Source organism: Ursus americanus, chromosome 24 (assembly GCF_024610735.1).
Source record: "Ursus americanus isolate L20-20 chromosome 24, mUrsAme1.1.p, whole genome shotgun sequence".
In the NCBI taxonomy this organism is placed as follows: domain Eukaryota; kingdom Metazoa; phylum Chordata; class Mammalia; order Carnivora; family Ursidae; genus Ursus; species Ursus americanus.
Window position 1 is genome coordinate 38,402,325 of NC_142150.1, and position 14,325 is coordinate 38,416,649.

At 51.3% G+C, this 14,325-nt stretch overlaps 1 protein-coding gene across 1 annotated transcript; it reads left to right on the top strand.

Annotated features, from left to right (window-relative positions):
- The first annotated feature begins 471 nt into the window (after nucleotides 1-471).
- SCGB1A1 (secretoglobin family 1A member 1) lies at nucleotides 472-3,692 on the top strand. Its single transcript, XM_087855258.1, has 3 exons — nucleotides 472-569; nucleotides 3,024-3,211; nucleotides 3,562-3,692. Exons 1-3 carry the CDS (start codon nucleotides 515-517, stop codon nucleotides 3,592-3,594), a joined length of 276 nt encoding a protein of 91 aa, XP_087711384.1. The 5' UTR covers nucleotides 472-514; the 3' UTR covers nucleotides 3,595-3,692.
- The last annotated feature ends 10,633 nt before the right edge of the window (nucleotides 3,693-14,325 follow it).

Below are 14,325 nucleotides of genomic sequence, written 5' to 3' on the forward strand. Positions count from 1 at the left end.
CTTCTTTGGAAAGGCAATAGGAGGAGCCCAATGGTGCATTAGGAGTCCCGAGCCCTAGTCCTGTGGCATGATGTGTGAGGGGCCTTAGGCCTCAGTTTCTCCTGGGGTGATGGGTCCAGGTGGACTTGGCAATTGCCACTGTTGACCTGGCCTGCCCCGGCGCTCAGGTTCAATGAGAGTGGCACAGGTAGTCAGGTCTCCACACCCTCTGACTTGAGTCCCCTTGTGGCCGCCACATAGGACTGTGGGTTTCCCCATCCAAGTGCCCCATTGTGTGAACTCAGTTCCAATGAGGAAAGAAACCGGGTTAAGAAAAGAGAATATTTACTTTTCCCACCAAGCTGATACCCAGGTAAATAGTGTGGTCCCATCAGTGGAGCCCAGGCCCTGCCCTCCTCCCCCTCTCCAGGTACAGCCTGGAGCATTTAAGAAGGCACCCCGATGGGCATGTCTCACACAAGACCACCCGATCCAGAGACAGGCCAGCACCTCACTCGCCAGCCTCCTGCCCACCATGAAGCTTGCTGTCATCCTTGCCCTGGCCACCCTGGCTCTCTGCTGCAGCCCTGGTGAGTCCCCAGGGCCCCTCTCCCCCAAGCCAGGCTCAGGAATCCTTCCTGCTGCCCAGTGCTGCCCAGGACAGGGGACAGCTCTTCAGCTGGAATGCTCACTCCCAGCCAGGAAGTTGGGTCTGTGAACAGGCCGATCTTGGGAACTTGGGGAGCGCCCTGAGCCCATGAAGAAACCTGGAAGGAATCCCACCTTCCATAGCCAACAACCTCAGAGTTGCAGCGTTGGAACAGACTGGAGGCAGGGGTGGGGGAGATCCCGTAATGGATGTGTGTGTCCAATGATCGACAGAATAGGAATAATGAGCTCCTCAGAGCCCAGTCTTGGAGAGACCCCAAGATGCCAAGGGACCTTGGTACAGTGCCGCCTTAGGTTTGGGGTCTCCACACCACTCTGGCAGCCAAAGAGGCTAGAAGGAGCTGCAGAGCCTCATGTCTCCAAAAAAATCCAAGCTAAGGCAAGGTCTCCCATTCTGGGCAGAGAGGAATATTCTAGAAAGGGATCTTCCCTTTGGGAAACTGGCAACCCAGAGTGGAGTTTTCTAAACATTTTTGTCCTCTGCCAAAAGGATTAGGAGTCTCTGAATAGTTGCAGTTGTCACTAAGAGGAAAGGAATGAAGGCGGGGAGAGGGAGGGAGGGAGGGAGGGAGGGAGGGAGGGAGGGAGGGAGGGAGGGAGGGAGGGAGGGAGTTGGACCCCACCTCTCTCCAAGCCCTCTGATCTTTTGGTAATTGAGTTACTTGGCTTTTACTCTGTATCAGCCTCTTCTACTTCTTTCAATAAGCAAACAAACAAAAAGTTTTTTAGCAAATTTCAGTTAATTCACTTTGGAAGTTTCTTGACACCCATCGCAATAAGTGTGATAACCCTGGGGAGGGGCAGGGGAGTTGGAAAACCAAAACCAAGAGGCAATGGGGACAACTACTGTGGAGAGATATTCGTCGTTAAGGGGAAACAACATCATTTTGGACTGACATGTACAGTTGACACGTAGTGAACTGCATGGGGGTTGGGAGTGCTGACTGCCCCCCACACAGTCAAAACTCTGCCTGTAACTTCTGACTTTCAAGTCCTCACAGTCTGCTGTTGACCAGAAGCCCTACTGATGATACAAACCGCTGATTCACACATATCGGGTATGTTGTATGTATTATATACTGTGTTCTGACAATCATACCCGAATTTTTTTGAAATTTCTCACTTTTTCTAGGCTACTCAGTTCATCTGTCTTTTCAAATTGTCACAAATCTCAAAAAAAATTTTTTCCAATACATTTATTGAAAAAAATTCACATGGAAGAGGCCCCACGCAGTTCAATCCCGGGTTGTTCAAAAGTCACTTGTATGTGAATTAGATCTCGGGGCTGGGCAGAGAGAGGGTGGCTCAGCGTAGGGCTGAAATATGGTCAGGGGTGGGTCTGAGGCATTTGTCTATCTGTGTGGGTACGCATGTCATAAGAACAATGATAATATCCCCCGTTTATTCAGCACTGACAATGTGCCAATCACTGTTCTGAACCCCTTTTCATCCTTACAATAACCCTATGAAATAGGGATGTTTTTCCCATTTTACAGATGAGAAAGGGAGCCACACAAAGAGAAAATAACTTGCCAGATGACATAGTAAGTTACAAAGCAGGGCTCTAAGTTCCGCAGGGGGTTTGACTTGGAGTGGCCACTTTGGGGGTCCCTGGAGTCCAGGCAGGGAAGCAGAACTTGCACACAAGGCGGAGGATTCAAGGACCGGGACCGAGACTCAGCGTGTAGGAAGCGGTGACTCTCCCCTATGTTCCTGGGTCAGGGGCCTAAAAGGGGAGCACAACCTGGGGAGCACCACGGGGGAAGGGAACATGGTGGAGCCAGGCATGGACACTAGAGGCGTGTGGGCACCGCAGGGGCCCTGTGCTCATGGTGCACGCCTCTTCCGGGCCAGCTCAGGGGCTTGTGCTTGGCCCTGACAAGTCCTTCTTCCTGCCAGAGCCTGACTCTGCCACGTGCTCCCCGTGGCAAGTGGCTCAGACCATCACTAACCGTTGGTAAGAGGCATGCTTCTGGCGGGATAACAACCAGAAACTTCCCTCGGTAGCCTCTTCCCAAACCCCCACTGTTGCATAAAAGCTCAGATCAGCCTCTTCTTTAATTAGTCCTCTGCCTAGAACTCGAACAGAAAGAACAAATGGCAAATTGCCCCACCCCGACCCAGGAAGTGCAAGGAGGGCCAAGGAGGGCTCGGGCAAGCCTCGAAAAGCTGGCTGCGACCCACCCACCCCCCCAAGCCTTCTCACGTTGCCAAAGAGCCACCTGCTGGGGGCACCAGCAGATCTCAGGCTCACGCCATCCCAGCCATCTCGTGCTGATGCCGCCCCTGCTGGCCCCTGGGGCAGGCCCAGCCAGGGGGCTGGCAGGCTTGGAAAAGGGCCTGGACACGTGTGCTCTCTCTTTTCCGTGCTTCAGCTTCTGCAGCCATCTGCCCAAACTTTCTGAACATCATCAAGACCCTCTTCCTGGACACGCTTTCCAGTTATGAGGCTGCGATCGAATTTTTTGTCCCAGACCCAGACATGAAAGACGCGATGGTCCAGCTGAAGAGTCTGGTGAACACCCTCCCCGCAAACACCACGGAGAACATTCTGAAGTTCACGGTATGCAGCTCCCTTCCCTCCGCGCTGCTCAACAGCGGACCCCCACCCCCACCCCAGTCCCTGGGCTGCAGCCGTGCGCCATTTTTTTGGAGCCCTTTCTAATCCAGAGAGGAGGGTCCCAGAGCAAATATTCCTGCAGGAAGCAGACACAGTCATCTTACCCTTTGGAAGAGGCTTCTGAGAAATAAGCACAACTCTTACTAGCTTAGCTCTTCCCAGAGCTACTGAAGCTCTTAATTGACAAGTGTCTGCATGTAGACATCTTGGTTAAACCTGGAGTTTCGCTCACTATTGTCTTGGGTTTTTTGTTTTGGTGTTGTTTTGTTTTGGTGTGGTTTTGTCTGTTTTAGGAACTAGTCTTAAAAAGCCCAGTGTGCGCTTAGGACATAGAAGCCGAAAATCTCCAACTGCTGAAATTCTTGCAGCTCCCCGGACACGTCCTTCACTCTGTCCCCAGCCTGGCTCCCTTCAATAAAGTATAAGCATCTCACTTCGCGCTCCCACCCCCGCCTCTTTTTTGCGCACCTGCTAGAGTGAGAAGGTCTGCCACTGAGAGGGTAAGGTTAGCACGTGCAAAGAGCAAGGCAGTGGCCGTGCAAACACATCTCCGAGGGGCCCAGGTGCCTCATTTCCAGTCCCCCCCACACACCAGGCTAGCCACAGGTGGCAAGACAGTGTCCAGCACACGTGCCCTGGCCTGGACAGAGAGCCACCCAGGGCCCTGCTCAAACTTAACCTACAGAAGAAGAAAAGGGAGTCCATATAGGGTGGCGGCTGACCTCAGACAGAATCCTCAATCTCCAGCCATTTAGTGATGAAACTAACTGTCCTGTAAATATTGAAGCTGGTTATGTTACCCAGACACACCTGCAAGCAAAGATGGAGCTTTCCAGAGAGTTCCGTCTCCCAAGGATCAATGGAAACGTCCGTTTCAAGCATGTGGGCAGAGCAGTTGGGATCTCTTAGGGGCTGGGTGGCCCAGCATCAGAGGGCCTCACATCACACACAGCACACGCTCACTCATGGAAGGAATCGGATGCCTGTAAGACGCTTACGCAACAAAGGCTAGAGGGGGGATAGGTTCAATTTCTTGATTAGGGATTCAAGGTGTTTGGGGTGCCTTTGAGGGTGACAGATCCTGCTTCCTCAGCGCCAGCAGCAGGGTTCACATGGAGTCCCCAGAGATGGCGGGCTAAGTTTTTTGTTCGCTTCATATATGCTACGTGAAAATTATTAATCAAACTATTTTTTAAAGGTGGTAGAGAATAGAAAAAAAAAAACCCTGCTTATGCATTTTCTAGATCCTTTATCTGTCGCCATCCTTAAGACATTATACTTCCAGGTTGGTTGGTTGGTTTTTTAAGTAGTCTCCATAACCTACACAACACGGGGCTTGAACTCACGACCCCGAGATCAAGACCCGAGCTGAGATCGAGTTGGATGCTTCACCGACTGAACCACCCAGGCACCCCTAAATTTCCAGGTTTAAATTGCAAAAGCCTACAAGTCAAACTGTCCATTCGCATCAGTCTTACTTTAAGGACATCTCCGCTCAGAAGAGGATCTGGGGGTGGGGAGTGGTGTCACAGACGCAGGGCTGGTCAGCATGGGGTTCCTGCCGTCCACCATCCGCGGGGTGATGCTCTTGCACCCTGACTTGTACCCCTGCCCCCTTCCCCGAGCCCCTGTTTGGTCTACTTTCCTGCAGAAAGAGAATCAGTCACCCCTTTCTTCTGTGGCAAAGGAGTCTTCAGGCGTGAAATTCATCTGTAGGTGTTTACTGGCACTTTCGATGCTTGCGCTCTGAGGAACCCAGGAGCACATTTCATAACCCAACGAGTATGTGTAACGCACTCGCTCTGGGCCAGGAGTGCACTAATGCCCAAGCATGGCCGTGTGGGTAACACAGGGGCTTCAGCTCTTGGCAGGCTGGCAATCGCATGGGGAAGCTCACCAGCTCTGGCAAAATAAACAAGTCAATAAACAGGTAGATGAAACAGCGGTAAAAACCCTAAAAGAAACCCATAGACAGGCCAACTGTAGGTTGCAAGGCCCCCTTCTTAGGATTCGAGCAGAGACGTAAAACAATGACAGGAGCCACTGGGGGAAGAGGAAAGGGCATTGCAGGCAGAGGGTAAAGCAGGAAGGACGATCAGACAGACACACAGAGAATGGAATCTGGAGGGTGCCTGGGACACCCCGCTCCCTTCCTGAAGCCCCACTGAACCCAGCCCCCGGACCCCAGGAGGAAATTCAGAACTCGGCTAAAGGAACTTTCCTATAGGTTCTGTTACCTGTCCCCCAAAAAGCCCAGACCTCCTCCCCAGACCATCCCCCCCCACCTCTCACCTCCAATTGTCCAGCAGAACTCATGCTCCACCCCTCACCCCAGGCTGTTTCTACGTCTATCCTCCCGTCTATCCTCCCAGCTGCTCCAGCCAGAAAGACAGGCATCCCTGACCCCGCCCTGGGCAGTGCCCTTGGCATCCAGCCAAGCAAGTCACCCTCCAAAGAATCGGGGGACTCCCTCCATGTCCACAGGGCCACACCAGCCACCTCTCACTCCACACACAGGGGCCTCCTAGCTCACACTCAGCACTCCCGAAGTCCATCCTCCTCCCAACTGCCAGTCATTTTAATCACATGAAAACCCTGTTCCACCGCCACCCTCCTCCACGTAGTAAAATGCTTCAAAGCTTTCTAACGCTCTGATAAAATGCAGAACCTGCCCATCACTGGTTTTCACCTCCCACCCTCCTTCCCATTGCCTATTCCTTCTGCTCAGTCCACGACCCACTCTCCCTCCCTCCCTGCCTTCAGGTCAGTGTTTTTTAAGAGCCAAGCCCCTTCCCACCTCAGGGCCTTTGCACTGGCCACACAGCATCAACTGCGCAAAAGCACATTGATTGGTTTAGAAAATCGCCCTAGAACAAAAGGTGCAAAGAATAGAACTTGTCGTAAAGATGTGTCCCGTGTGCATATAAAAACCCCCAGAACACCCCCCTGTTCCGTGGCAGTCGGTCCCCGGCCGGGCCACACCATCCGCGGACACTGAATGAAAGTGGAGGACGTGCAGAGGGGAGGCAGGCGAGGAAAGGGCATTGGCGGACTGCAGGGAAACAGGCTGCCAAAGAGAGAAACCTCGGCAGGCGGAATTTTCCAGCGAGCACCGCGGGCAGGCGGGGACGCGCCTTCCGCGCCCTCAGCGCCCGGGGCTGCCGGGGCCACTAGGGGGCAGTGTCGGCCAAGGTGTCGGGGAGCGGCCTCGCGGCTCGGGCCTCGGGGCTCCCACCCCTTGCGCACCGCAGCCCCGAGCGCGGCCCGGGACAGATGATGAAACACAGCGCCTTCCCGGGGCCCTTATATCGTGTGTATATGATTGCTTTAATTTGATTGTTGAGATTTTTTTTTTTAATCAGAATTCTGAGAAAACACAGGGACAGTCCCACAAAGCTGCGGCCCAACGAAGGCTGCCAGCGACGTGTCAGCTTGGGAATTAGTAATAATTCCATTCCCAGACGATTCCAAGGGCGAGTCCAGCAGAATCTACAACCCGAGAGGACCAAGGGGCGCTGCTCGAGCTGACCTTCGACCTCCCGCCCCACTTTTCAAGTCTGGCAGCAGAAAGCACAACCTAATAATTATCTTTATAGTTGGCTTACTTGCTGGGGGGCATTCTTGCAATTTCTTATTTAGTCTTCACACAACCCAGATTCCAGAGCCCAGGCCCCAACCCCTGCTCTACAGAGAAGGAGATTCCAGAAGCAGGAATCTGCTAAGCCAATAAAGATTGATGAGCAATGTCCACCCACCCCCAAAACACACGTGCACGCACGTCCTTCAGGCCACCACGCCCCATCACTGTGGGACAATGCTGAGGGACTGTGGGTCAAAGGAGGGACTGCAGTGGTAAAAATTCCGGAGCAGGTCATCAAGATTGGCAATTTCAAAAGAGATTCTTGGCAGAAGGTGGGACCCTGGTGGGGGGCCTCCGGACTCTCCCACCTCCTACACTCACTCCCTCGCTGCTCAGGTCATCATCAACTCACATACCTTCGCCCCCCCACCCCCTGCGAGCCATCCACCTAGATGAGTATTGTTCAAACGGATAAAGATCCAGGGTCGTAAAAGGTTCAGAATTTTAATTACCTATTCACAGCCCGAGAAGTACGTACCTAGGGCAAATAAAACACAGGTATCTGGAGATGAAAGGAAGTCCAGTGACATTGCAGCGAGTGTCGGCCTCAAGGGGGCTAGAGATGGAGGTGACCCGCACGGATGTGAGCTGTGAACACGAAACGTGTGTTCAGGTTTAAGGGAGCAGAATGCAAGATGAACTGATCCCAACCACAGAAAGAGCACGACTCCGTGTGATGCGTGTTGCCAGAAAACAGAAGGAAACTGGAGAACTGAAGGAATGTTCGTTGGGTTCTTTTCTGTCTGCATGTGCTTACCCATAAGTTAGAGACGGGTCCACACACTCCGGCCAGTGCATTCAAGCCATGGCCTATTTTTGAAGAATTTATTTATTTATTTATTTATTTATTTATTTATTTATTTATTAACAGAGAGAGGGAGAACAGCAGGGGGAGAAGGAGAAGCAGGCTCTCCACTGAGCAGGGAGCCCATATGGGGCTCGATCCCCAGACGCTGGGATCAGGACCTGAGCCGAAGGCAGACGCTTAACTGACCGAGCCCCCCAGGCGCCCCATCCATGGCCTGTTTTTGAATGGACCTCAAGCTAAGAACGGTTTCTACATTTGAAGAAGGAAGAGGAGAGGAGGAGAAAAAGCCTGTTTACCCCTGTATCATCTAAATATATCATTATAAAATCAGCCATTTTCACTATGAATATGCCAAACAAAAACACAGGGAGGCCAGTGTACGAATGTAAGCCTCCTGCCTTCGAGAAGCATTACACACAAACTATCTAAAGAAAAAATTTAAATGCGTCCCAACAAAGCAAAAAAAAAAAGTATACATATTTATATATATTTATATATATTTCTCTCAAAAATATATATATGTATATATTTTATATATATATTTCTCTCAAAATATATATATTTCCTCTCTCTCTCTCTCTCTCTCTCTCTCTCTCTCTCTCTCTATATATATATATATATATATATATATATATATAAAACAAAGGAAAACAAAGCCAAGAAATTGTATTTTTAGCACTGTATTAGTTTTGGCCTTCACACCTCTGAGGAGCCCAGGGGAAAGACCACATTCCTCAATCACATTGTCAACCAAAGTGTGAATCTGGGTGAACACGGTCTTGGCAAATAGTCTGTCACCCCCACCACCTGCCCTCAAAGGAACATTTACTCTTGCAGGGAAGGAATGGTGAGTCTCAGACGTGCCGTCACAGTGCAAAATCCCGGGCTTGCCGTCCCTGCAAGTCACCGTGTCCCCTGACGTGACAGATCCCTAGGAAAGCTGGTTTTACACCCTCAGTGCAAGGCAGTCGAGGTTAGCCTGGCAGAAACATCTATAAATGACTCACGAGGCAGGAAGAGGAAGCAAAACCAGCCCGCATCAACTTTATCTAGATGATGTGGATAAAATTATGTCGAGTTTATGGCTGAGGCAAGGCATGCTGTTTGCGAAGGCCGAGGGGCCGGGTGGGTGGTAATTCTCCGTAGGGTGACCGCCCCTCGGAAGGGCCTCAGAGAGACGATGAAATGCTCCTTGATCTGTGCTGACGGGCCACACGAACAACACATCCTGAAACGTGTGATTAGGGAGCGCTCCTCCCAAGCGTGTGCGGAACACACCAACAGGCACATGGGACGATGTGAGGGTGAATCATCTGTTGTAAGCCACCCCCCATCTTTCCATGAGCAAACTCAAATTACAAAACTATAGCACATGCGAAAAAAAAAATCTGAAAATAGATTCAGCTAAACAAGCACAGTGGCCAGTGTTGGGGTTCGGAATTCAGATTTGTTCCCCACCAAGTGAGGGGATTCCTAGCCCATCCCAAAAGTCTAGTTAACCCATAAAATATCTGAGGTTGTGTGTCTGTGGGGCCCAACCGTCCTGTGTTAACTGTGGGACGCGTAACGACGGAGCGTCCTTTAGAATTCCCTCCCGTGGCACCGGTGACCCGGGGGTACTCCCTCAGCCCTGGGACCGGGTGGAGGTTCGGGTCGGGGCTGCCTTGCGGGACAGATGAGATGAGGAGCAAGCCTCAGGGTCTTCTGCACCCCAACCCTATGTGTCCAATCATCTCTGAGTCTATGTCCTCAGTTTCCCTTGAGCTTGTCCCCTTCCTGCTGCCCCTTGTCGCCAACAGCAGACCTTCACCGTCTGTAGCCTGGATGATTGCAAGTAGTCTCTAAATTCGTTTCCTATGGCTGCTAGAGCAGATGGCCAGAAACAGAGTGGCTTTAAAAAATGTATTATCTTATAGGTCCGGGCATCAGAAGTCCAAAATGGTTTCACGGTGCCAAAAACCAAGATGTCAGCAGGCTGTGTTCCTTCCGAGGGCTCTAGGGAGACTCCAGTTCCCTGCTTCACCGTTCCTAGAGGCCGCCTTCGTTCCTGGCCCTGTGGTCCTTCCCATGCCTTCAAACTCAGCAGTGCAGCGTCTTCTGTTCTCTGGCTCTGGTCTCCGCCTCTGCCTCCCTCTGCTGCAGACAAAGCAGTGCTGCTTGCATGGCAGGGAACCCCCCGGGGGGGACCCCCCCCCCCCCCCCCCGCTAAGCCAGCTGCTCAAGGCCACTCGGCAACCTCTGATTAGTCATCTCAATTCCACATGCAACCTCCGTTCCCCTTTGCCATGGAACCTAGCATAAGCACGAGTTCTGGGGATTCGGACGGGGGCATCTTTGGGAGTCATTATTCGGCCCCCAGTCTCTAAGATTTCAGTCTTGCCCCCTTCCACGATACCCTCCCCACGATTGCCAGAAATCAAACAGAAATGCCATGCTTTTGTCTAAAATCCTTCTCTGCTGTCAGTCTCCTATAGCATAAAGTCCAGACTCCTCCCCTGGCCCTGGAGGCCCTCCTTGGAGACTGACCGTGCCTGTGGCTCCGGCCTCCACTGGGGGGGCAGCAGTGGACCAGGCTTGGAAACAAGGATGCGCTCCAAGTTAGGCGGGCAAATTCACAGACAGTGAAAGTAGTGAGCCGTCTACGGGGACAAACCAAGAGATGGTCCCCAACGAAGAGAAAAGATTTCTGCCACACCTTGCGCTCCACCAAGGTGCTGAGGGAGTCACGTGAAGAATGGGGGTGTCATTTAGTAAGTGGAAATCTAACCTGCTGTCTGGGCCCCGCTGGATGACCAGAAAGGGCTGGCGTGCCAAAGAGGAGGGACCGGCCACAGCACCAGAGAGACGGGGTCCTGAGCAGGAAGACGGAGCGATGGGGGAATCACAGCAGCCTCTGTTGGCAAGGAGCCTTGCGTGGGTGTCCCTTCAACCGGGCTCTTGATGCTAAGTCTGTGCTCACTGCCCAACCTTCATGACTTGTCCACGGCAGAGAACATACTTGTCTAGTCGACTAGACAGTTCTCAGAGCAAACGAAAAAACATGTTTCTGGGGGCTCCTGCAGGGCTCAGTCAGTTAAGCATCCGACTCTTGGGTTCAGCTCAGGTCATGATCTCAGGGTCATGGGATTGAGCCCCGCTCTGGGCTCCGGGCTCAGCACAGAAACTGAGATTCTTCCCCTTCCTTCTCCCTTCCCTCTGCCCCTCCCCCCCCACTCTCTCTCTCTTAAATAAATAAAATCTTTGCAAATAAATGTGATCCGGTTGCAGCTACGGGTCTGAAGGCTTAGTGTGCTGCCTCCTCTGAGAGATGGAGCCCTTCTCATTCTGTCCCCTCACACAGGTTCCCAGGCGACGAAGCCGGGAGAAAGACCCAGGTCCCACTTCTCATCTGTTCCCCGACACCCCAAGCGTGCGGTCTATGGAAGACAGAGGAATGGAAGGAAGGGCAAGCAAACAGGAAACCGGATGCCAACAGCGCCAAACAGAGGGTCCTCCTGGTGGGCAGACCTCCTTCCTCAGGGGACACTTATCTACACTCCTGTGAGTTTACATCCGAAAGACGCACCGCATCCACGCAGCTCCCATCTCCGCACCTCTGCAGGCACTTCCCACTGCCTGAAGTACCTCCGCTTCTCCAAGTCACCTGAAGATCCACACTCCGCCCTTTGTGATCCATGCAATATCTGGAACACAGCTATACTAAGAAAAAAATCCATCATTTATCTAAAATTCAGGTTTCACTGGGCATCCTGTATGGGCACCTGTATTTCTCTGCCACATCTAGCAAATTTGCGGGTCCTTCAAGACTCAGCTCTTGGGCTCTTCCCGCCCTGCCCCTGCGGCCCCGAGGCCCGGGGGCTCTCTCTACCACCATCGCACTTCATCTAGGCTCTGTCGTACACTTATCTCCCTGGAGTATGTTCGCTTATGTCTGCTTTCCTCTCTCGAACGTGAGCCCCGTGAGGGCGTGATCCAAATTTGTGTTATCTTGTCAGTTCCTGAAGAAAAATTAGAAAATCCAGGTAAGCAAAAGGGGGGAAAAAGCACTCAAATATGAATCCAGCACAGCAGGGTCCTGCTTCCAAGCCTCTGGTGGAAACGTTGAGATCGATGTGGAAACTGAGACAGTAGATTAAACACGTTAGAGACGTAGAGAGCCTTTTTATCCCCATCTCTCTTCTTCCAGGCGGGACCACGTCGGTTGGCAAGTGGCCCCCGAGAGATAACCCTGACTCCCAAAGAAGATCTGCCATCACTCTCTGGCCAGCCCATCGGAGGATCGCACGTGTTCCTGGGTGGGAAGTTCTAACCACAGTCAACGCATTCCAAAAAGTTGGAAATTCATTGTTTCGCCTTGCTCCTGTCTCTCTTGCTTCCAATAAAGATGAGATCAGCTTATAAAACTGGATTCTCTCTAAACCACAAATCTGTCTGAAATGTATTCATTTCACCCTTGATGAATTTCAAGACCTGATTATTTTGCAATTATATCAATGTGGATAAATGTTAACGATTAACCAGATAACCAAAATATTACCTTTCGATGTCTCACATCGTAGAACAAGAGTCTCCGTATGTATCCCCTGTAACTGGAAACTTTGAAAAATCATAGCGTAAAGAAACGTATTGACTGACAGGCTAAAAATAACATTTTTATTTTTGTAGACTGATAAAGAGGAAAGAGAAAGGAGGGAGAGAATGTGCTGGGGCTCTCCCTAGTGCCTCATGATATGGAGGCAGAAGTCAGGCACTGACTCTGAAAATTAATAAAAAGTGACCGGAAGCCAACTCTCCCTGTGATTTTTTTTTTAAACTTTATTTATTTATTTATTTAAGAGAGAGAGAGAGAGAGAGAATCTTAAGCAGACTCCGCAACCAGCTCAGACCCCAGCACGGGGTTTGACCTCACAACCCTGACATCATGACCTGAGCCAAAATCAAGAGTCAGACGCTTAACGCACTGAGCCACCCAGGCGCCCCACGCTCCCGATTTTTAGCACTGGGGAAGGGAGTAGTGAAAACCACCAACATTGACCCAGCATAGATGCTCAATAGATGTTTATTGAATGAATGAGTGAAAGACAATCACCAGAGCCCTATAGTTGCCAAAGGCCACCCTAGTTACAAATGTAAGCCCACACCCGATCCCGTCAGAAGTGAAGAAACGCACCGAGTGGAACTTCTGCGGCAGCCCTGGGTCCAGAACGGGCCGGGGCTCTAAAAGCCACCTCGTGGAAGGTATTCCTTTAACTGCAGGTGTTTGTTTCCTTTGGCACAGCAATATGTAATTTCCCATTTTTAGAACAATGCTCCAAAGAGCAGTCACAAAAACAACTTTCAGAGGGGGCGGCTTTCTTCCTGGCCACAGCTACAGATCTGTAAAACAACAATAACAGAGGGATTTTTATTCAAAACACTGTGTGCATCTCTCCATAAAATCAGGAGGCTGTTCCTTGGCTTTGCACGGGTTGGGAAAAGATCCCTCCGACCCCCTGGTAGAGCATCTGAACAAACTCTTGTCTTCGGGAGGGCTAGATTTGGAAACTACTCTGCTGTTGGATCTGTTTTGGTCTTGATACACCTCCCTCCATGTGGTTCCTAGGCAGTGAGGGTGGAAAGGAAGTTTGTAGAAAGCCTGTGTCTGTTCTTCGAGTGCCCCGTGCAAGCCTGAAACCAGAAGAGGACACTGTGTTCTTGAGGACATGCAAATAGACTGAAGGTGAGGACCCAGGAAGGGAGGAGGTGCACCCCCTCCCGTCTCAGCCATTAAGAAATGCCTTCCATTACCATCTCCACACAGACTTTCTCTCTGCTTCATAAACTCAAGAAATGGGCTCCAAGACTTCAGGAGCTCCCCCACACACACTCCCCACCTACTTACCCCTTCCTTTCCATGCTCCTGCTTCCACCTGGATCACACCAAACTCCTCCCCACCTGAACCTGCATTTTTCTCTCCTCACTGGCCTCCTGGCCCAGTCACTTTGACCTCCCATGTGGGTCTGGCTTCATCTTACACCCTCCCTGCTCAACCATGGCCAGTGACTCCTCTTCCTACAGACAGAGTCCTGCGTCCTTGGTGGGGCCTCATCTGGAGACAGTCTTCCTTTCCAATCTTATCTTCCACTCGTTCCTGCATAAAACTTAGGCGCCCTCCCAAAATGGCAGGCTCACCACTCCCAGACTCCCCCTCTGCCCTCTGAGTACCACCTCCTCCCCTCGCCCCCCTTCCTGGTCCTGTCTCTGTGACAAAATCTTACCCATTTCAGAAAGTCCCACCCACCTAATACCTCTCTCTGCCCAGTCTAGCTGAAAATGACTTCCCTCCCCCACCCCTTACTAAAGCACTGAGATTGACCCAACCCACAAAGTATCTCCACTTCGTAGAGAAATCATTAGTGTCACTCTTTTTTTCATATGTGTGCTGAATCATTTGAAGGAGAAAGGTGCTAAGCCTCTTTAAGAGGCCCGGGTGGAATCAATGTAGTGTCAGCTTTGACGTTTCTATACGACCCTTTACTGGGCACTTGCTATGATCCTGCTGCTGAGCTGAGCACTTTTTAGGTAAGACCTCATTCAACCCTTGCGATGAAACTATAAGGTAAGTACCA